We start from the raw sequence: 22,954 nt of genomic DNA, 5'->3' as shown, positions 1-22,954 counted from the left end.
TATCATTTAGTGCAACCCACAAATGCAAGAAATGAATGCTTGCACTATTTCTTCAGCTTTTTATAACATTTCAAAACTATTTACTTTAATAGCATTATTCTAAAATATATATACACCCCTCATATAACAAAGCAGCCCATGGTTTTGATTTCTACGAAAGAATACTCAGTTGAACAAGAACTGCCAAAACAAGCATTTTACTACAAAAATGTAGTAATTGCTTGTTTAGAACTCATAGTATTGGCGTTAGAAAGGTCCTTCCTGTTCAGACCACACTGATGTTATCTTTAGAGCTGTTCCAGTGCTTGTTTTAAAGCTTGAACCCAAGTCACACAGGTGGCACTTGGGCCATGTCATCTTCCATCTGTTACAACTCCAGCCAGGCAGAGGATAAAGTGTGTGTAAGCACTGGAAGAACTATTGCATGAGTAAGTGTTTCATATTGCTGTTTCCACTTTAATCTGTTTGCTTGTAAAAATATAAAATAAATTGCATTTTAAGGATCCTTACTAATCCCCTTGTTTAACTTCTAGCTAAAAATTTATCACAAGTGTATCATTACTATGAATGTAATATCCATGGATATTACTTTTTACAGATATCTGGGCTAAATTCATGAAGCTTTGCACTCCACATTATTTACCTTACAGAAAACACACAGCATGAAAATATATTATCAAATCTATTACACACAGCAAAGAAGACTCTTCACAACAAAATACACTTTCAAGCATGGGTATCTACTGCCAGGGCAACGCACATCATTACATTCATTACACCATAAGGCCATAAGCCATTTTAGGCTGAGAAATACAATAATTATATTTTTTTATATCTATTTGTACTGCAAATTTGGTTGACAACAGTATTTTTATAGCTAAGGATGCTCCAGCCTCATTATGTATGAGGGGGCTGGTCTGACAACTCACTTTAATATGCACTCGTGCTGTATCTCCCAAAGAGAAAACACATGTATATGGGCAGGTATTTGTTTAACTTCACCAGTTCTTCCATATGGATCATATAACTCCTAATTCTCAAAGGAACCGGGAGTCAGCACCAGAAATCGATATAAACTCCAGTTGGAGGTTGGTCATTAACTAACCTAGGAGGTGTTTAAAAGGCATATAAATGAGGCTCTTCGGGACATGGTTTAGCGCTAGATGTAGGTCACGGTTGGACTCGATGATCTTAATGGTCTGTTCCAACCAAAATGATTCTATGATTCTAACTAAATAGGCTGAGGAGGAGGGACAGGACAGGACACCCTGTTTGGTCCCTGTTTTTTACAGCACAGGATCCATCCAAGCCTCGGGCAGCTTTGGGAGGTGTCTCCTCAGGCACCCCAGCCAACCAAACCGCTTCTGGGAGCTGAACCTCTCAGAAACCAAAAAAGGCAGCCTGGAAATTCCTTTGCATACTGTGTTTCCCATGGCATTTCATGAACAAGGCTTTTTTGTAACTGGCAGGGGGGAAAAGGAAAAAAAACACCAAATATCCTAAATTAATGACATGGCACACTACAGACTGAAGAGCGGTCCTTTCTTTGAAACCTCTTCAAAACATCTCAGCTGTTGCAGGCATTATAAAATGGAACCCATCATAAAGCCTAAGCTCTTTTTCTGCTCTGACTCTCCTCTGCAAGCCTATCTCTTCTGTAAAATTATTTTTTCTGTCTTTGCCATCGTGAGATAGTACATGACGATTCTGAAAGTTCCACTGCACTAAAGGTTCTCTAAACGCCTTAAGACTGCAGGCAGAAGAGCACAACCCATGGGCCATGGCCTTTGTCATCTTCAGTTCTGAGGCAGCAAGGGGTTTTCTCCTCATAGACTTCACGAACTCTAAAGATACGTCTGAACTCTTCCACTCGGAAACCCCAGAACATTTTAGATGAAAAGAGATTAAGACAGTTTACAAATTCATGAATATGTCAGAAGAATGAGTTAACATCCACACAGTTCATGCAGGGCTGGTATCAGCTCCAGCACTCTGGAATCATCCCTCTGCCATTATAACTCTGTTATCCATGTCAGTCTACATATTTCACAGTATTTTTCCATTAAGGGTTTCACTCTCTCTGTTTAACCTCCTTCTCCTCTATCCGATTTCTCACACGGTGATCTTCACCACTGCTCTTAAGACCAGCAGGGTCAGGTGCTAGAAAATCACAAGAAGCCAGAATGGATGGACAGGCAGAGATGTAGTGAAGTGTAGGATGATCAACAAGGCCAAGTGCAAGGTCCTGCACCTGGGCCAGGGCAACACCCCCTATCAACACAGGCTGGGGATGAAGGGACTGAGAGGAGCCCTGAGGAGAAGGACTTGGGGGTGCTGGTGGATGAAAGATTGGACGTGATCCAGCAATGTGCACTTGCAGCCCAGAAATCCAATCGTATCTTGGGCTGCATCAAAAGCAGCGTGGCCAGCAGGTGGAGAGAGGTGATTCTGCCCCTCTGCTCCGCTCTGGTGAGACCCCACCTGGAGTCCTGTGTCCAGCTCTGGAGCCCTCAGTGCAGGAAAGACATGGACCTGTTGGAGAGGGGCCAGAGGAGCCACAGAAATGATCAGAGGCTGGAACAGCTCTGCTGGGAGGACAGGCTGAGAGAGCTGGGGTTGTTCAGCCTGGAGAAGAAAAGGCCCCAGAGAGACCTTATTGTGGCCTTTCAGTGCTTAAAAGGGGCATCTAAGAAAGATGAGGACAGACTTTTTAGCAGAGCCTGTTATGATAGGACAAGAGGTGATGATTTTAAACTAAAGGAGGGGAGATTCAGGCCAGACATGAGGAAGACATTTTTTAAGATGAGAGTGGTGAAACCCTGCCCCAGGTTGCCCAGAGAGGTGGTGGATGAACCATCCCTGGACACATCCCAGGCCAGGCTGGACAGGGCTCTGAGCAACCTGATCTGGGTGAAGATGTCCCTGCTCATGGCAGGGGTGGCACTGGAGGAGCTTTGAAGGTCCCTTCCAACCCAAACTATTCTGTGATTTTATGATCTTAGGCTGCTGGATAAAGACCAGAAGCAGCAGAAAAAGCTGGAGAAGCTCTCTAGGTGGTGTCAGCTCCAGGTACCCTGGATGTACAGCCCTCAGCTGTGCCCATCACTGAATTTAAATCTTGTGACATTAATAAAATGCACCCTAAGATGTCCGTACACAAGCAGAGCCATGGATTTGGTGTGATCACATCTGTCCATACCGTTTTTGGATCACTGGGGAACGAGCTAGAAGTGCAGAAAGGAATGAACTACACAGCTCCGCCTCACACTCCACACCCAAACCAAAGCAACTGGCAGAAGTAACTAATCAGCATGGAAAAAAGCATACCGAATCCTGAAAACTAATTATATTCCTGGGTTTGATTCCCTCCCATGAATGCTACCACACTTCCATCCAACCAGGAGCAAGGGAGGGAGGTGCTGAGAAGGTTCTTCAGGAACCTTTATGATCTATAACCCGCAGTTAAATAATTTTAGCGCTATGTACCCGAATGTGATGAACTACTGTTGGCAGCACACTTTTCTAAACTCTCAACAGTGATTTTACAAACCATGTGCAAAACTTAAAAAAAAAAGGGAAAAAAAAAAAATATCAGTACAACCTCATTTTTCAATTTCTTCAATAATAAATGAAAGAAATTAAGAACTCTATATGCATAAAGGTTTCATGAGTCCCAAAGGGGACAGGCTGGGAGGAGAAGAAAAGGGATTTCCCACAGACATTCAATCTTATAAATTATAAATCCACCTGGTGATGACAGCTGGATTATAACGGATAGTTTTTCACACACCCTGTTTTGCATGTATAGAATAAATGTTTGCGCGTTAATCTGTTCAGCAGTGCAGACAGAAGATTGTCATCAATTTATTAATTTTAAACAAATAAGTATTTACACAATTTTTGCCTTCTATTATTGAACAGTTTTACCCCCTCTTAAACATTAAATGCGGTTACGTTTTTAAGTCCGGCTACAAAAGCTGAACAGCACTTTTGCACATTTGGATTGCTGCCTCTGTAGCTTGGAATTTCCAACAAACAAGTTGTTCTGCTTTGATTTTCACTGCCAAGTTCGCACTTCTCAAACAGAATACAGTCAACTTTAGTTCATATTCCACTTTATTTTCTGGCTCCCTTTCTACTTACGCACTGTGCAAACATTTAGCAGTTTCTTGGAACAGCTAAAAAAATGTTAATATGGCTCTTGATAATTATGTTTCTTGTGGAAAAATTAGTTTCGTTTGATTAATGTCATTCCTCATTTTCAGACTAAAGGAATTATAATTCCACAATGGAATTTAAGGAAAAGATCTTCCTTGAGTCAAAATATTTCCCCCCCCACGGATACAAACTGATAAAAATATAAGGGAGAAAAATATCTTTTTATTTCTCCTACTGCCTTCTTACACAAAAAGCCAACTCTGGGCAATTCTTACATGTTTTATCTATCAATTACCTAGCTTAGAATTAACTGCATTTCCACTGAAGCCCACGGAATACATCAGAAATAGTGTCACAGGGCATCATCAAACGGAGGCACTTTCACCCAGTTCCCTTCTTGCTAACCACGGCCACAGCCTCTCACCACGCGTCTTGCTGCTTCTCCTCTGCTTCTCCCTAGTCCTTGAAATGGTCTAATTAATAGAAAATCAGAGGGAATACCTGAAGGAAAAAATGAAACTTCTTCTACCATGTCAGTGAGCTGAACTGGCTCAACATCAGATGGATCCAACACAGCAATTACTAATATCATTCACAGAGATGCCCGTAATCGTCCCACTACTTTGCATTGCATGGTACAACTACAGAATCATAGAATGTCAGGGATTGGAAGGGACCTCGAAAGCTCATCCAGTCCAATCCCCCCATGGAGCAGGAACACCCAGATGAGGTTACACAGGAAGGTGTCCAGGCGGGTTGGAATGTCTCCAGAGTAGGAGACTCCACAACCCCCCTGGGCAGCCTGTTCCAGGCTCTGGTACCCTCACTGAGAAGAAGTTCCTTCTCAAATTTAAGTGGAACCTTTTGTGTTCCAGTTTGTATCCATTACCCCTTACAGAATCAAATTAGTTAGACTTTAAAAAAATGTATCATTTTATTTTTCCATAATTCACACCATTTATCAGGTAACTGGAATATTGTGTCCAGTTCTGGGCCCCTCAGTTCCAGAAGGACAGGGAACTGCTGGAGAGAGTCCAGCACAGGGCAACAAAGATGCTGAAGGGAGTGGAGCATCTCCCGTGTGAGGAAAGGCTGAGGGAGCTGGGGCTCTTTAGCTTGGAGGAGACTGAGGGGTGACCTCATTAATGTTTATAAATATATAAAGGGTGAGTGCCATGAGGATGGAGCCAGGCTCTTCTTGGTGGCAAACAATGATAGGACAAGGAGTAACGGGATCAAGCTGGAACACAAGAGGTTCCGCTTAAATTTGAGAAAAAACTTCTTCTCAGTGAGGGTGACAGACACTGGAACAGGCTGCCCAGGGGGGTTGTGGAGTCTCCTACTCTGGAGACATTCAAACCCACCTGGACATGTTCCTGTGTAACCTCATCTGGGTGTTCCTGCTCCAGCAGGGGGATTGGATTAGATGATCTTTTGAGGTCCCTTCCAATCCCAAACATACTGTGATACTGTGAACTACAGCAATGGAGATTCAACAAACTCTCTGGGTGACCTGGTCATCAGAAACACAAAAAATTAAGCACCATTCACTGTGAAGACCTAAATACAGAATTTGGAAGAGTGGCACGTATTCTGTCACTAACGCTTCTGGAAATTGCTTTACACTCTTCTGTGGGAAAGAATGAAGAGCAGTACTTAAGAAGTATAAAGAATCCATATTCAGAAAAGCTAAAAGTACAGACAGTGGCAGGACAGGGAATCTCAGGTACATCTTCAGACACTGCTGCAAAGATACAGGACTTTGTTTCAAAAGAGACAAAAAGGCAACTTCACCAGCATAAGGAACATTTTAGAGCACAGCTGGGATCCCACGGTAAGTCCCGGTCTAGATCCCAGACTGAACATGGTGTCTATTACATGAACTTTTCACAAAGTTGCCTAGGAATTGGATCAAAATCAGACTGCCATGAAAAACCACTGAGGTTTCCACATTTCAAGCCCTATATACTGTAGCATCCACCTCTGGCAATGCCCAGATTGGTTCTCATTTCCAGCGTCATGATTGACTATAGCACTTTTTCTTTAATTAAATCTAACCTAAGCATAAATTACACCACATAATACTGGAGACATCTAATGACCAATGTTCAAAACAATGTTGACGTGATATCAAACCACACGAAGGAGGAAACAAATACTCACCATCAACAGAATCATGTATGAACAGCGCAATATTCAAATACATTCATCCTCTTTATTAATCCATGTATTAACAGTTCATATGCTACCTGAAGTTACTGATTTCTTGAAAGGAACAAACAAAGGATAAAGAAACCTCTCCACAGTTACCCAAAGATCAACTTCATATGAATTTCATTAGACTCTACAACTTTCAATAGAGAAAATCCAGTGAAAAATTGCCTGGCTAAAATGACACTCTTGTGAGTCACTTGTAAAATAAGGCTAAATTATAACTCAGGCAAAGAGAAAAACAGAGTGTTTTCTGAAGAAAACTTAATATCCCACTGGGCAGGATTTAAATTTTTGTTCTCCTTTAAAAGAAACTGTAATGTAGGTATGCGAGTTATATATAGCTCAGCCCTCTTCACTTAGCTCAAGACAGTATGTCTCCCAGGAATTTATAAAGCATTACATTAATAACACATTATACCACATGTTAAAAGAACAAACAAAAAAAATATACATATAGCCTTACTTCTCCGTGTCTTAAAGGTGTAATAGCTCCTCTTGCTACTGCCATTCGGAACAACGTTTCTGCCGCCTGCACAAAAAAAAACACACGCAAATGAGTTATTCAAAAAACAAACCACCCAGCTCATTAAGATCTGCTTCAACTTCTATAGTTTCTTCTTAAGCGTCAGCACCTTTAGCGCCCGTTTACAACTGAATCACTTCAGTACGTTATTTAGAACAGCCTGCACAGGTGAGGTTGAGGTTTGTAGTGAGGTGCGAGGTCTGTCGAGGGTTTTGGGCTCAGTAACGACCTAAACGAGACGCGCGGCACTGACACGGGCCTCTTCATTCGGGTCAGAGACGCTCAGCCCCATGCCATGGTTGTCAGCTAAAAGTGAGATACTAAGGGAAAAAATAGCTTTGTGGTATTTTACAACTCATTAAACTAACTCATTTTTTAAATTGTTGTTTAATATTATGCGCTTAACAAACAAGTATCGGAAAACAAGGGTATGATGCAACTCGTATCTTTTAACTGTTAATAACAGTGACATTACAAAATACAACATTCTCCTGTGGCAAATGACAGGGAACATAACTCTGGGGAAATCTTTAATTAGGTTGCATTCCTTCCTGTGTTAGTTTTCTCATCCATTCTTTAATCCAGTGGGACAACCAGCACATACTTTGACGTAAACACAGATTACCGACTCTAAATACCGGCTATAATACAACAAACACATAGGTTCTGTGCAACATTTCTTTCTACAAGCTGGCTGCAAAAAGACATGAAAAATAAACCACCGGTTACATAAAAACATGGATTGGCACATCAGAGTGCACAAGAACAGATTTGTTTTAAAAACGGGTTTCCATAACAAGTATTGAAGCCAGTTTCAATTTCATCTGCAACAAAACATGTTTTTAATATCTGGTTCTAATAAAATATTCTGACATTTAAGGATCTATGTTAAAAAGTAATTAACAGGCTGTTTGAAAAGTTTTGAAAGTTTATAAACAAAAGTAGCTTGCAGTAGCTGATTATTTTTCTAAACAGTGATTTAAAAACGAAGCAGCTCAATGCTTACATGACTGTAGGACTTGCTGGGTTCACGCTACATTCTCTTAAGATAGCTGTATCTCAACAAACGTAATATCAAAGACATCGCTTGAGATTAATTCCTCAGGTCTTCCTAGACACTGATTAAGTGTGTGTCCTGGTTTTGTTAAAAAACAAGTTTCTCTTTTAGTGATTTTGCCTGTCAGCTAAAGCTTCATATTAGCTGCATTTTCCTGGAGAACCAGACACATGTTTTGGGAAACCTAGCAATGGAATGCGAGGTTATTGATAAGGACAGATTCACATCTCGCGAGAGGGGTAACAAGAAACAGGTGACCAAGAAACTGACCAACTGTGTATAACACTCCATTCACGTGAATACTTCATATAAAAGTGGGAGATCATGAGGATCTCATCCCTTTTCCCTTCTGCTTATGGCCGACATTAGGAGAGGACCTTGCTAGTCATCCCTGCGAACTCAGGCCTGGTGAGAGACTGAATCCAGCTCCGGTTGGCTGCAGAGTCCAGTCCAGGACTTTGGGTGCCGGCTCTGCAGTTGCTGGGACTTTCAAGATTGGTTTTGTATATTTTGTATATTTTCTCTATTCTTATTAGTAGCATTAGTAAAACATTGTTAATTTTTCCAACTCTCTTCTCTCTGTCCTTCTTGCCCTCCTGATCGCCTGTCCTGAGTGGGAAGTGGAAGAGGGAGGGGCAAAAGGAAGAAAGGTTGGAGGAGAGGAGGTTAAGAATACATCTGCCAGGGTTTTATTGTCACCCCACAATCTAAACCCTCGACAGTGGGGTTCACCCTTTTCTAAATGATTACCTGCAAAAAAGAATTCTATAAAGGGCTTTTAATTGCCTTGTGTTTCCACCCCCTCGTGCCTCATCTGTAAACGAACGCGTGAGCTCCAGAACACCAGACTGCAAAACGTATTAACTTCAATTACACCCGCCACGACGCAGGACAATGCCCCAGCGCGATTCTTCTTCTCAAACCCTTCTTCTTGGAGAGATGAAGAGCGAACCTCATGCAACCTTTTGTATTCCCCAAAATTGGTTTCTTTCACCAACATTTTTAAGGCTGTTTCAAGCGAATCAAGCACTCTGTCACTACAGCTAAGCTGCTTTTGTTTCTTTTGAAAACCGCTGGTGCGTGTGACTTTCTTTTCACGCCTGTTGGTAAAAGATCCATCTTAATACACTTGTAGTCGCATCGTTAATGCCAGATGTCATTTGGAAACAAGGGACAACCACAGCAACAGTCGAGCCAGCCCCAGAGGTGTCCTCCCGCGGGCGCCACTCTTCATGTGCCGGCTGCCGCTAAGAAGATTAGCCCTAAAATCACCGATTCCCACCCAAACTGCAGGGGGATGAGGCCACCGACAGCCCTTCATGTCCTGACAATGACGAGGCTGGAGAAAGAGCTAATGGCTTTTTAGGTATGTGAAATGCAAGAAGATGCTTGAAGAAGTTTGTCTTTCAAAAGAGTGATTAGATCCAAGCTTAGTTTTGGTGTAATGTTTAAGGTGAAGGGAACATTAGCAGGAAACATTTGAAGTTTGTACCCCTTCTACAGAGAAAACTAAGTGTGAACCATGTGCTGAGATTCAAATAAGGTAATTTCTTACATGGAAGAAGAACAAGATGAAACCATTCAGAAATCAACAACTTCACAAAACTACAACATCACACAGACTAAGGACAAAAGTGTTCGGGCCAGGAAAATCAGGCCAGTCTTAAAATTTGAACTTATCTGTAACACTCTGGTTTGGACAAAGCCCACACTGCCTTCAGTTTCCACCTTTTTTCTTTCTGCCCTGCAAACAGAACCACTTGGCAGAGACCCCTTGGAGCAGGTTGCCCAGGGCTTCTTCAGGCACCTTTTCAGCATCTCTAAGGATGGAAATCCCACAACCTCTCTGCTCAACCTGCTCCAGTATTTCACAACGTTTTCAGTGCCGAGTCCACAAAACAATGAGATTTACAGCTGACCTGTAAATTCTCCCCATTTCCCAAAGAAGCACAGCCCAGTTCCCCTAATCGTCCATAACTGGTGGAAATGACAGAATCATTTTGGCTGGAAAAGACTTTTAAGACCATTGAGTCCAACTGCGGCTGCAGTCCGTCCTTCCTTCTGCACTTTCTAGCTGGGATGAGCCAACACCGAAAGCCCCAAATTCAAGCTGTACAGGTCAAATATGGAAGAATAAGCATGCAGGTGAATAAATTTAAAATAGAAATATACCAAAAAACTACAATTTTTTCAAATGTTAAAGACGAACTCCACAATACTTTGTGCTTTATAAAGAACAGAGGTGAAAAATGTTGTATCAAAGAAGAATACCACTACGGCAATGAAAAAATAACAATATGCTTACATACCTTATATACTTTCTGAAATTCTGTGTGTAATAGTATCTTGCTGATAGTAAAAGGATTTTTACAAAACATCAAATCTACTTTAAATTAAAAAAAACAGTTAATTGAACACATCTTGGCTGGTATGTTCTTGGGTTTTAATTTCAAAACTACCAAAGTTACTAGTACAGTAACAGTCAATATTCAGGATGCATAATATTCTCATACAACTTGTTTAAATACTGATTAAGTTTAAATACATTGAACACAGATGTCACAACTTAAAATACTTTTTTTTAAAGTATTAAGTATATTGAAATGGGAATTTTGTTTATTTAATTTGATTAAATCTGATAAGAGCAACACGACTGGTGAAGGGACTCGAGCACAAGCCCTATGGGGAGAGGCTGAGGGAGCTGGGCTTGTTTAGTCTGGAGAAGAGGAGGCTTAGAGGTGAGCTCAGCACTCTCTAGAACTGCCTGAAGGGCAGTTCTAGCCAGGTGGGCATTGGTCTCTTCTCCCAGGCAGCCAGCAATAGGACAAGGGGGCATGGGCTTAAACTCTGCCAGGGGAAATTTAGGCTGGATATTAGAAAGCAATTCTTTGCAGAGAGAGTGGTCAGGCATTGGAATGGCTGCCCAGGGAGGTGCTGGACTCACCGTCCCTGGAGGTTTTTAAACTGAGATTGGACATGGCACTTAGTGCCATGATCTAGTCAATGGACTGGAGTTGGACCAAGGGTTGGACTGGATGATCTCTGAGGTCTTTTCCAACCCAGTCGATCCTGTGATTCTGTGATAAAAACATGCAGCATACTTCTCTGCCACAAATTAATCCATCTTTCAACACAGGCTACCTAATAAAATAATGTGAATTCTTCAGCAATAGATTTCTATTGGAAAAGTTTAGCAAACTTTCAAGCATCAGGTCAAAACTGCCCTTTTGCCCCACAGAACAGTTTTCAAGGTCTTTTGGTTTGGTTCACAATTCACACTATTCCTGAGCAAATCACATGTCATTTAGAATAGGTTTAATTACCTGGCTGTAATGTCAGCACTTTTCAATCCTTTAAATATCTTAGAAAATTTGTGCGTGTATTTCTATTAGACATATGTTCACTGAATGTCAAGTCTTTACATACAGTTACATTTATTGCTTCCTAATTTAAAAATACATTAATAAAATAGGATGTGTACGTGTGACTGCAAAATACAACTGATAGGAAATATTTATCATGTCACGATAACCAATTAAAAAGTCAAAACCGTCCTTTTAAAAAATAATAAGTGTTCCCAAAGAAACTACTGGCTGGGAATTTAGATCATTTTATTTGCTTCTGCCCTGTTCACATAAAAATCTGATTACAATGAAATATTACATTTTTACAGCTTCCTTAAATATTTATTTGCATCCAATTCACTGTGCATAAGCTTTAAATAAGAACCATTACAGGCTCAGGCAATGACTTCAGATATTTCTGTTCAGAGATGCGAGTCAGAGGTCCTTAAGAAAGCAAATTAACAGATGGCTTTGGTGATCTCAGTGTGAAATAAACGTGTTGCCAGGGTGATAGGTACTGAATCCTAAAATTATTCTTCAGTGTAAGGCAATATGTACTGTGTTACATCATCTTCCAGTTATATTTTATACATTATATTATATATATGTGTTACACCATTTTCCAGTATAAGCTGGGGAATGACCTATTAGAGAGCAGTGTAGGGGAAAGGGACCTGGGGGTCCTGGTGGACAGCAGGATGCCCATGAGCCAGCACTGGGCCCTTGTGGCCAGGAAGGCCAATGGCATCCTGGGGTGTATTAGAATGGGGGTGGTCAGTAGGTCAGAGAGGTTCTCCTTCCCCTCTACTCTGCCCTGGTGAGACCACATCTGGAATATTGTGTCCAGTTGTGGCCCCTCAGTTCCAGAAGGACAGGGAACTGCTGGAGAGGGTCCAGCATAGGGCAACAAAGATGATGAAGGGAGTGGAGCACCTCCCTTATGAGGAAAGGCTGAAGGAGCTGGGGCTCTTTAGCTTGGAAGAAACTGAGGGGTGACCTCATTAATGTTTACAGATATATAAAGGGAGAGTGTCAGGAGGATGGAGCCAGGCTCTTCTTGGTGACAACCAATGATAGGACAAGGGGTAATGGGTTCAAACTGGAACACAGGAGGTTCCACTTAAATTTGAGAAGAAACTTCTCAGTGAGGGTGACAGAGCCTGGAACAGGCTGCCCAGGGGGGTTGTGGAGTCTCCTTCTCTGCAGACATTCAAAACCCTCCTGGACACCTTCCTGTGTAACCTCATCTGGGTGTTCCTGCTCCGGCAGGGGGACTGGACTGGATGAGCTTTTGAGGTCCCTTCCAACCCCTGACATTCTGTGATCATTTGTGAGGTGAAACGGCAGCCTCATGTATCTCATCGCTCCATGACACCCTCCAAACACTAATATCATCTCCAGATAAAGACGACCGACTGTGCCCCCTCCAAGCACGCAGCTGCTTTTGTTCCAATTCTTTGCAAGCGGGTTAAAATAAAAAAAAAAAATAAATAAATAAAAAAAAAAAGGAGAAACCACTTCTATGAACCAGAACTAAAGTGGGGGGGAAAAAAATGCACATCATTGATGGAAATTGTAGGGAAAAGGGCAAGAAAAACAGTAGATTCCAGATGTTTTGAATTTTGTAGGTATTCACAAAAGTAAAATGGTCTCATAATACTTTATCAACATAGTTACTGTTTTACCAAAGTTAAAACTGCAAATGCAGGCACTGCAGGGATTGCTATTGCAATTTAATTCATTTCGAAATGCATGCTTTTTAATCACCTAACAAATTTTGGCATCTAATTCTAAACACGCATTAAAGAATAAATCTATGTAAAGATGTGTCCTGAAAGGCACAGATCTTTGGAACTCATTCACAGCAATTTACAGATCCAATTAAAATGAAAATGGTGCAATTTGCTTTCAGAATAAAAATGGCTGGAATACCACAAAATAATGCTTTTCACTCCTATTAAGTTTGCTGATCTTGGCTACAATAGCTGGCTGACAGCTCTGGCCTCTAAAATTGGTGTTTCTTCACAAAAAAGGAAATTACATTTTAAAACCATTCTTGACAGTCTATCTGAAATCATCACTAACATTTTGCAACTTGATTGCATATTGCAAATGAACTATTGTTGTAGCCCTTGTTAGCCAAACGTCACACAGCTTTCGAAAATAAGAGTGAGTGCTATAAAAATAGAGATTTGGCATAATGAATAGGAAAGTGTACAAGACGTTTCTGAAATCCATTTTTTCTGTCCACAAAATGTCAAGCAGAAATCAACGCTCTCCCTCTGACACTACTCCAGATGACTGATGCCACTGATGAGCTTATTTACTGTCACAGTTTCGATGAAATTACTACAAAACCAATAGAGAACTTACTGCCATTCTATATATTTTATTATTTTAAAATACATTTAAAATATGTTGAAGTACAACACTGAAGCTGAACTGATGCTTTTAAAGAGATATTTATTTAAATTCTTGTTTTCTGGAAAACTGTAAAAAAAAAAAAAATCATTCATTCTTTCTAACAGGTGTGAATTTATATATTTATTTATTTATATATATATTTATATTTTATATATATATTATATATATAATATATATATAATATTATTATATATTATATATAAATATATATTATTTTATATATATTATATATATAAATATATATAAATTTATAAAAATATATATAAATATATAATATATATATTATAAAAATATTATATATATTATAAAATATATATAATATATAATATAAATATATAAAATAAATATATATAAAATATATATTATATTATAATTATATATATATTATATATATTATATTATATATATTTATATATATATTTATATATATATTTATATATTTATTTAAATTCTTGTTTTCTGGAAAACTGTAAAAAAAAAAAATCATTCATTCTTTCTAACAGGTGTGAATTTCACCTACCACTGGTCTTTTCTAAAGGAATCTGACTGTCTCTGCCTCCACTGCTGAACCACTTGAACTTAATTTGTACAGCGAGTGCATCAGTAAAAAATACCTGACATCTGTGAGACACAAGTTCTTTCCATTCAGGCATTAGCAGATCAAATCACTTCTTACCTTCACCTGCTATAAAAGCAAATTAACTGTGAACTCTGTATGGACTAAACAATTTAAATCCCACAGAACCACAGAATGTCAGGGATTGGACGGAACCTTAAAGCTCATCCAGTCCCATCCCCCTGCTGAGCAGGAACACCCAGATGAGGTTGCACAGGAAGGTGTCCAGGTGGGTTTGAATGTCTCCAGAGTAGGAGACTCCACAACCCCCTGGGCAGCCTGTTCCAGTGTCTGTCACCCTCACTGAGAAGAAGTTCCCTCTCAAATTTAAGTGGAACCTCTGGTGTTCCAGTTTGAACCCATTACCCCTTGTTCTATCATTGGTTGTCACCGAGAAGAGCCTGGCTCCATCCTCGTGACACTCGCCCTTTATACATTTGCAAACATTAATGATGTCACCCCTCAGTCTCCTCTTCTCCAGCTCCAGAGCCCCAGCTCCCTCAGCCTTTCCTCACACGGGAGATGCTCCACTCCCTTCAGCATCTTTGTTGCCCTGCGCTGGACTCTGACCTTCCTTTCCCCTGCTTGCTTCTTCAACATTTGTGCACCTTTATTAGAAGAATAATACAGTTCTGTTATATAAATTATGTTTTACTGTTTGCCCCAAATGGAAATAAAGATGCACATAAGTAATGGAAGGATACATATCTGCAATATTCACATGCCCCAGCAATTATCAGCTTGCAGGACTATCTTGTAGAAGCTCTGGATGCACAAGAGAAGGACTAAATCTGTTCTAAATTATGGGGAAGGAGGGACAACCAGGTTGAAGATTAGAAGGTAGAACGCAAACAAAACACACACCTGGCCACAAATCTTAGCTAACAAAAGCACTAACTGAAAACGGCTCTTCTTTCTCAAATAATAAGTGTATGTTGATACCCTAACCAGATGTTTTGTAAAGCTCATCACTAATACGGCATGAATAAACCAGTATCAAAAGTAGCGAGATTAAAAGCACAGGTAGCTCTTGTTAGGGACATCTTGCTCCTTCCTTAGAATATTTGCAGCTTTGTCATGTAAACACAGGTTCAAAATTACACACAAATATCCAATCAGTTCAGTGCAATTTCTATTACTCAAAAAAATTATATTTGCCCATTGAACTAAACAGGCATTTTCAGGTTTAATGAACTCCCTTGTGAATTGATTTACCTCTGCCCTGCCACCTAACTAAATTACCCTGCTCTTCATAACACCGAAACGATAATATACATCATGGTGATGGACTTCACTGTGTCTCAGCTGCAACAACATCCCTGTTCTTCTCCATTTCCTTCCTCCTATCCCCTTCCCAAAAAATGCCTGGTATTTAACTGGGATTCCTGGTCCCAGCCTGTAAGTGACTTTCACCTTTTTCTAGTTTTCCCTGCACAAAGGACTGAGCAGCTCAACACTGCAATTAACTTAATATCAGGAAGTCAGGAAAAAAAAAATTAAAATCCAGCATTATAATGCTCATGAACTGAATTACCCACAAACCAGGCCAGCAGCCAGCATGGGAAACTGGAGAAATAAGCCATTTAATCTCCTCTGCCTTGACAGAAATGCCAGAGAAAGGAGGGCCAAGCGAGGCTGCCTCCCCACCACCACCCAGCATCTGAACAAGGATCCCCCGAAGCCAACTAAAACCTTCCTCCTGTCCAAACGCACGGCAGAAGGACACAACACAGATATAAAACAGCCTGCAGAAAGCACATGACAACCGTCAAAAATGGTTTTGACTAGTAATGCTGCCAGGTAAGAATAAAAGAGACAAAAGACCCCTCTCCTCAGCCCAGGAATATATAAGCACGCTCTCCTGGGACTCAGTGCAACAAACTCTTCAGATTTCCAGCTTCAAAATGGTGAGAGAAGGCAGTGCATCCATCCATCCATCCATCCATGTATCTGTCCTGCATCATCCCTGCAACAGAAAGACTTCCCACCTCCCTCCATCCCCTTTGGAACTGATCCAAGGGGGACGCTTCTGCTGCCTGACCAGGAGCAGCTGGAACAACACCGTGCAGAAATGGCAGGTCTGGCCAGGCTTGATGTGGCCACCAAGCGTCAGGATAACAGGGCAATACTGCCCAGAGACCATGGCTTTACTGAACTCCAAGAAGGTATGGGTACATGGAATGGGTTTGGTCAGAAGAGACCTTTAAAGGTCATATAGTCAAAACCCCTGCCATGAGCAGGGACATCTGCACCCAGATCAGGTTGCTCAGAGCCCCGTCCAGCCTGGCCTGGGATGTCTCCAGGGATGGGGCATCCACCACCTCTCTGGGCAACCTGGGACAGGGTTTCATCATCCTTGTTTTAAAAAATTTCTTCCTCATGTCCGGCCTGAATCTTCCTCTTCCAGTTTAAAACCATCACACTTTGTCCTATCACAACAGGCCCCGTCTGTCCCCATCTTTCTTAGAGGCCCCTTTTAAGCACTGAAAGGCCACAATAAGGTCTCCACAGAGCCTTCTCTTCTCCAGGCTGAACAACCCCAGCTCTCTCAGCCTGTCCTCCCAGCAGAGCTGTTCCAGCCTCTGGTCATTTCTGTGGCTCCTCTGGCCCCTCTCCAACAGGTCCATGTCTTTCCTGCACTGAGGGCTCCAGAGCTGGACACAGGACTCCAGGTGGGGTCTCACCAGAGCGGAGCAGAGGGGCAGAATCACCTCCCTCCACCTGCTGGCCACGCTCCTTCTGATGCAGCCCAAGATACGATTGGATTTCTGGGCTGCAAGTGCACATTGCCGGATCACGTCCAATCTTTCATCCACCAGCACCCCCAAGTCCTTCTCCTCAGGGCTCCTCTCAGTCCCTTCATCCCCAGCCTGTGTTGATAGGGGGTGTTGCCCTGGCCCAGGTGCAGGACCTTGCACTTGGCCTTGTTGATCATCCTACACTTCACTACATCTCTGCCTGTCCATCCATTCTGGCTTCTTGTGATTTTCTAGCACCTAACCCTGCTGGTCTTATGAGGATTTGGTGAAGATCACCATGCAAGAAATCCGACAGAGGAGAAGGAGGGGTGTGTGACATGGCAATGAGCACCAGGATGTTCCTGTAAAATCCATTTCCAAGCTATCGTCAATAAGCGAAGCCAAACTCTTCTGCGATGCAAACAGAAGCAGGCTGAGGTGAACTTTCACAGTCCACCCACAGTTCCTCGGTGAGTTATTTCGACAACCATGAGCAAAACCCTAAAGATCCCTGATCCCTGTTCTCTGCTCTAACCCCTGGAAAGTGGCAGATTTAAACCCTCGATGACACCAGCAGGCTATTCCAGCAGCCTTGGGTCTTGTAACATAGACATTTTTAAGTTTCACTGTGACCACTAAATTAATGAGAGCTGCATAGTTAGAGAGCTTTATTTCATATTATCCGAGCATGTGTTCTGGAATTCCAGACTAATTTAAATACAGTCATCTACAATTCCTTTATCTGCCTTCACTGACCAGAATTTCTTGTTAGCATGAACTCTGAGCGAGTTCAACTCAGTGCATTCCCTACAAGCTTTACAAGATTTATGTTTAATGTGTTTCACAACCATGGCCCTTTTCCTTTAGGGGATTACCTCATCTTTTACATTTCCCACTGGTAGCAATTTTAAGTAGTAGCTCTCAGTATTTGCAAATGGAACAAAAATTTCTTTGTCTCAGTTGTTTTGTTTCCATGTATTGTAATTTACCCACGGAGTTACGAGTTAAACTAATACAAGCCTAATCTAAAAAACATTTCCAAACTTGTGATTTATCATCACCATGCCATAAACAATAAGTATTATAGACTACATTTACTTTGGATGAGACATTCAACTCACCAACCTTATTGTTGAAACATGTGTATGTCACGCAATTTTCCAAACTAATTAGAAACAGAAGACACAGGTTAATACTATTTCATTTTTGGTGCAGCTTATATAAATGCCTGTCTCATCTGACTAGAAAGGTTTCCCTGATGTTGAACAATAGCTGAACTGTTTGCCATGAAGGGTATGTGTATTCTGGAGATGACCTAGCAAAAAATGAATTGGTGTGATTTATTTATCACATGCTGTTGTCTGTAAAAAAATAATTAAAAAAAAAAATCAAATGCTGATTGTAAGTGAATAAAACCACTTAAAATAATCAGCAAGAAATTTCAGAAAGTCAGTTTTGGTATGGATTATATGGGGGGTGGTAACCAACTACTAACAGAATTCAGTATTCTGTGTTACTAAAAAAAACCTACACAAAACTATCTTATTTTAAGGAGAAGGCTTAAAAATGTCAGAGCTTAGAACAATATTTTGAGAGCTGGCAGAAGCGCTGGTCAACCTCTTCCTGTTGTGGAGAAAGCTGCTCTTATTTTACCCAAGAGTAACTAATAGAAGTCTTCGCTTCTTGCTCCACAGAGTTCTCATGTGAAGCTGTTTCAGATAAACCGAGCGAGCGAGATTTCTTCTTCCCAAGCATCGTTCTTCAACGCTGGCAGGACAACGGTCCCTCTGGGCTCTGAGAACTGAGAACCCTGCCAAGTGGTGCAGGGCAAAGCACTCTGCACGCTGCTTTCTCTTTTCAAGAAAGGCAGGAAACCTATCATCAAACCGATCTCAGGAGGAAGCCACACTTCTCCTTCACACGCTATCAGAAGGGCCACGTCTGTTCTGAACACTAAGCCTGTTGACAGAGGCCGCGGTGCAATTGTACTCCAGAAGCTCAGCATTTCAATAATTAAGGTTTTGACCTGACAGCCACCCACAATCGTGAAAACATGATACAAATGTATAACAGCGAAAAGATGTAAAGTCTGTCAAATCTGCTCAGAGAAAAATTTTGAGAACTCACCACCTCTAATTTTGTAGCTAGAGAATTTTGAATTTCCGAAAAAGCAGAATTCACTCACGTATAGTACCTAAGCTTAAAACACTTCTATCTCTCTGTCATGCCAGCAGATGAATATTCCTCTTTCCTGCTCTTGAACACTCTCTCCCAAGGGAAGTGACCTGGACTGACCCTCCCAAAGGATGAATTACTGTAGCCAACCCAGCAGTAGGACTGGAAGACAAGTATCAGTTAAACCCAGTTGGCGGCCAGTCACAAGTGGTGTCTCCAGGGCTCAGTATTAGGGTCAGTTCTGTTTAATCTCTTTATCAGTGATCTGGACAAGGGGATTGAGTGCACCCTCAATAAATTTGCAGATGACACCAAGTTGGGTGGGAGTGTTGATCTGCTGGAGGGTAGGATGGCCATACAGAGGGATCTGGAACAGCTGAAGAAGTTTCTTCTCAAATTTAAGTGGAACCTGTTGTGTTCCAGTTTGACCCCATTACCCCTTGTTGGTTGTCACCAAGAAGAGCCTGGCTCCATCCTCATGGCACTCACCCTTTACATATTTGTAAACATTAATGAGGTCACCCCTCAGTCTCCTCTTCTCCAGCTCCAGAGCCCCAGCTCCCTCAGCCTTTCCTCACACGGGAGATGCTCCACTCCCTTCAGCATCTTTGTTGCCCTGTGCTGGACCCTCTCCAGCAGTTCCCTGTCCTTCTGGAACTGAGGGGCCCAGAACTGGACACAATATTCCAGGTGTGGTCTCACCAGGGCAGAGTAGAGGGGCAGGAGAACCTCTCTGACCTACTGACCACCCCCCTTCTCATCCACCCCAGGTACCATTGGCCTTCCTGGCCACAAGGGCCCAGTGCTGGCTCATGGTCATCCTGTTGTCCACCAGGACCCCCAGGTCCCTTTCCCCTAAGCTGCTTATTCTTCTGAAAATAAGTACACTGTGGTCTTCTTTCCCAAGGGTGGAAATAAAGAGGTCCTAAAAAGCTACTCCTGATGGAACTACCATTGCAGTTCCTCTTCTAAAGGAGAATAATACTTTTCACTTACCTCCCAAAGCCATAAAGAATACTGAATTAGTTATTTCCATACATCAACTTGAGAACATATAGACCAACAAAAATTCTAATATGTTAAAAAGGTACAAGCCAACAAACCTGAGAAAAGCCAAGGGCAAATGTTTCAGCTTTCTAATAGCAAATCATACTAAGTTATCAAAGAACATCTTCATAATAAATAATTCTAGACAACTAGTTCTCATGCCTCAAACGGTTACCATATTTGCCACTTTACAGCTGACTGATGAGGCTAAATTTTAAAAATCTGGGAATGATTTACAGACCACAGATTATGAGCATGAGAGAAAAGCCCATGAAGGAACAGATAACCTGTATTTTAAGGAACTTCTGAACATACACCAATGGCTATGGTTAAAACAAAATGTTGAGCAGCTGCTACTCCAGAAGACATCTTCAGTCATTTATTGAGGACGAGCAAAGTTCCTGAGACAAAGACATTTCGTGATTGCACAGTTAAAGACCATTTTCGTGCACTTGTAGAGACTGAAGTTAAACAAACACCTCATTAGTGAAACGACTGGTCCTGAGCTACTCCAAGTGATGCAGAGCTGTATCCCAGTACCAGGAAAGCAGGAAAAGCAATGAGGAGATATCTTACACTTCAATTTAAATTTAAGCTGAAATTCTTCCTCCTCACCTTAGGGACACACAAACCACAGAATCCCTTCACTGGACCACTTTATTCACCCTACGCTTACCCCGTTCTCTTTATGTTAAACATGTAAGGAAGATAAAAAACCCAAAAGATTTTAAGATTCATAACAAACACTTCAACCAAGCACAAAATAATAAGGAAAGAGGATTTTTGACCAGAAACAAAATGTACAGTTATTCCTGGCTAGGCTTACAGGTGAGAAATACACGTGGTAGGTCTGTTATATAAACTGCATTGGACCGTACAGATAAGCATGTTCATTTGAATATTCTGTACATTAGCACAGCCAAATAATAGCTCATACCTCTTGGGGAAAACATACATAAATCACACTTAGAGAAGAAGGCACTGTATAAGGACTGTAGCAATACTAAAAACAAGTTAAGAGATCATGGCAGACAACCAACTGAGCCTAAAACACGCCATGTTGCCCATCGAGTTAGCAAATTAATCCTGATAAACGAAGAAACTTCAAATGAGCTCATAAATCAGACTGTTATAATGTTTAATCTGGGCTCACACTTAGGAAGTTTTCATAACATGGCTGAAGAAATGGTGCTGAAGCTGCTCAGACTGATGGGTTTCATTGGCATTTAAAGGAGTCGCATAATCAAAACATCAGCAAAACCCTTAGCATGAAATATCAACAGTAAGGTGCTCCCCAGATGTAGCTGTATTACAGGCTTTACATTGACACAAACATCTATACGGGAGAACAATCCGACAGCAATCATCTTCAACCAGTAAAGAGAGGGAAGGATGAATTAACATTTGACAGAAGTTGCCAGATAAAACGGCCTCAGCTAGAACAGTGAGGTGCGATTTTGTTGTTTCAGACACAGATCTTACCAAAGGAAGCAGCAGATGCTCATCTCTGCTAAGTCTTGGTTTAAAGGCCCAGCAGCTGCTTAAAAATAAGTTACCAACCAGAAGTCTCCAAAAAAGAGGCTAATAGGAAAGGTTTATCATCAAGATGGGAGAGCTCTGGGATCAAACTAGCCATTAAATTAGAATAGCTAGTACAAGCTGCAAATAAATCCTATTCCAAAAACTGATGCCTGATAACTGGAAACGACCCTTCAGCCCTTCCTCCCCCTCCATGAAAAAGGAGGTGGTGTTTTATGTTTTATTTTTATTTATTCTGACTCCTACCACAGAGGGTCTTTCTCAATTTCTTCCTAAGCACCCAGCTTTCACTTCCACCACGTAGTACAGATGGCAGGCGTAGCAACACACGGTCGTAAACAGCCAGAGCCCATTACAGCTTCCAAAACGCAAGTGCCACAGAAACGCGGCGACGTGAATCGGGATTAGGCTTCAGAAGCTGCTGGAGCCTCTGTGGCTGGCACCCACGGAGCCAGGAACGCCGAATGAATGGATCCCTCAGTGGTTTATAGTAATTAGGTACGTTTCTGAAACCGGCATTCCGACTGCTGCGCCTGCACTAATTGAGCACAATGCAAACCAGCGCTCTGAAATGCCAAACGGCAAATTTAACAACCTTATAAAGGAGCCAGGAATACAGATTCCTGTTTGGTTTGGGTATTTTTTCTTATTAGAGAAGAGGACTGGACTAACTTGTCACTACACAAAACAGAGACCTGGAAAGTGTCCAAAATTGCTCTGTAAGTGTTGTTTTATTAGCCTGAGACTGTTAATAAATAAATTATAAACAAACTTATACTTGCTTGGGTGGATATAAAGAAACAATTGTATCACCGTTCTTACAATGTTTACAATTTAGTCCAGTTCTTCACTTTTTCAATCCTGGTTACCCTGTTTCCTACACTAGTTTACCTTAGCAACTGACATTTATTTGCTCCATAAATTACCCTAATGCAGTTTAATGCTCTTTCATAAATTTTACAAACGCAACACTTATAGAACATAGACTTGTATTAATTAAAGTCGTGCCTACACAAATCTAACATTTCCTTTAACGTTTTCATTTACTGCAAACTTTGGAAAATACATAGATGAAAAAAGGCTTTCTCCTCCCTTTCACCAGGTGTGTTTTTGAAGTTG

At 41.3% G+C, this 22,954-nt stretch overlaps 1 protein-coding gene across 2 annotated transcripts in view; it reads right to left on the bottom strand.

Moving 5' to 3' along the window:
• Positions 1 to 22,954, bottom strand: part of TMEM135 (transmembrane protein 135) — a 184,666-nt gene that overhangs the window by 98,029 nt on the left and 63,683 nt on the right. For both annotated transcript variants that reach the window (XM_065034603.1, XM_065034529.1), the window contains one exon: positions 6,836 to 6,901. In XM_065034603.1, coding sequence (XP_064890675.1) covers positions 6,836 to 6,901 — 66 coding nt within the window. The remainder of the gene's footprint in view (positions 1 to 6,835; positions 6,902 to 22,954) is intronic.

This window comes from Columba livia, chromosome 1 (genome assembly GCF_036013475.1).
Source record: "Columba livia isolate bColLiv1 breed racing homer chromosome 1, bColLiv1.pat.W.v2, whole genome shotgun sequence".
In the NCBI taxonomy this organism is placed as follows: Eukaryota; Metazoa; Chordata; class Aves; order Columbiformes; family Columbidae; genus Columba; species Columba livia.
This window is presented reverse-complemented; position numbering and strand designations above follow the sequence as displayed.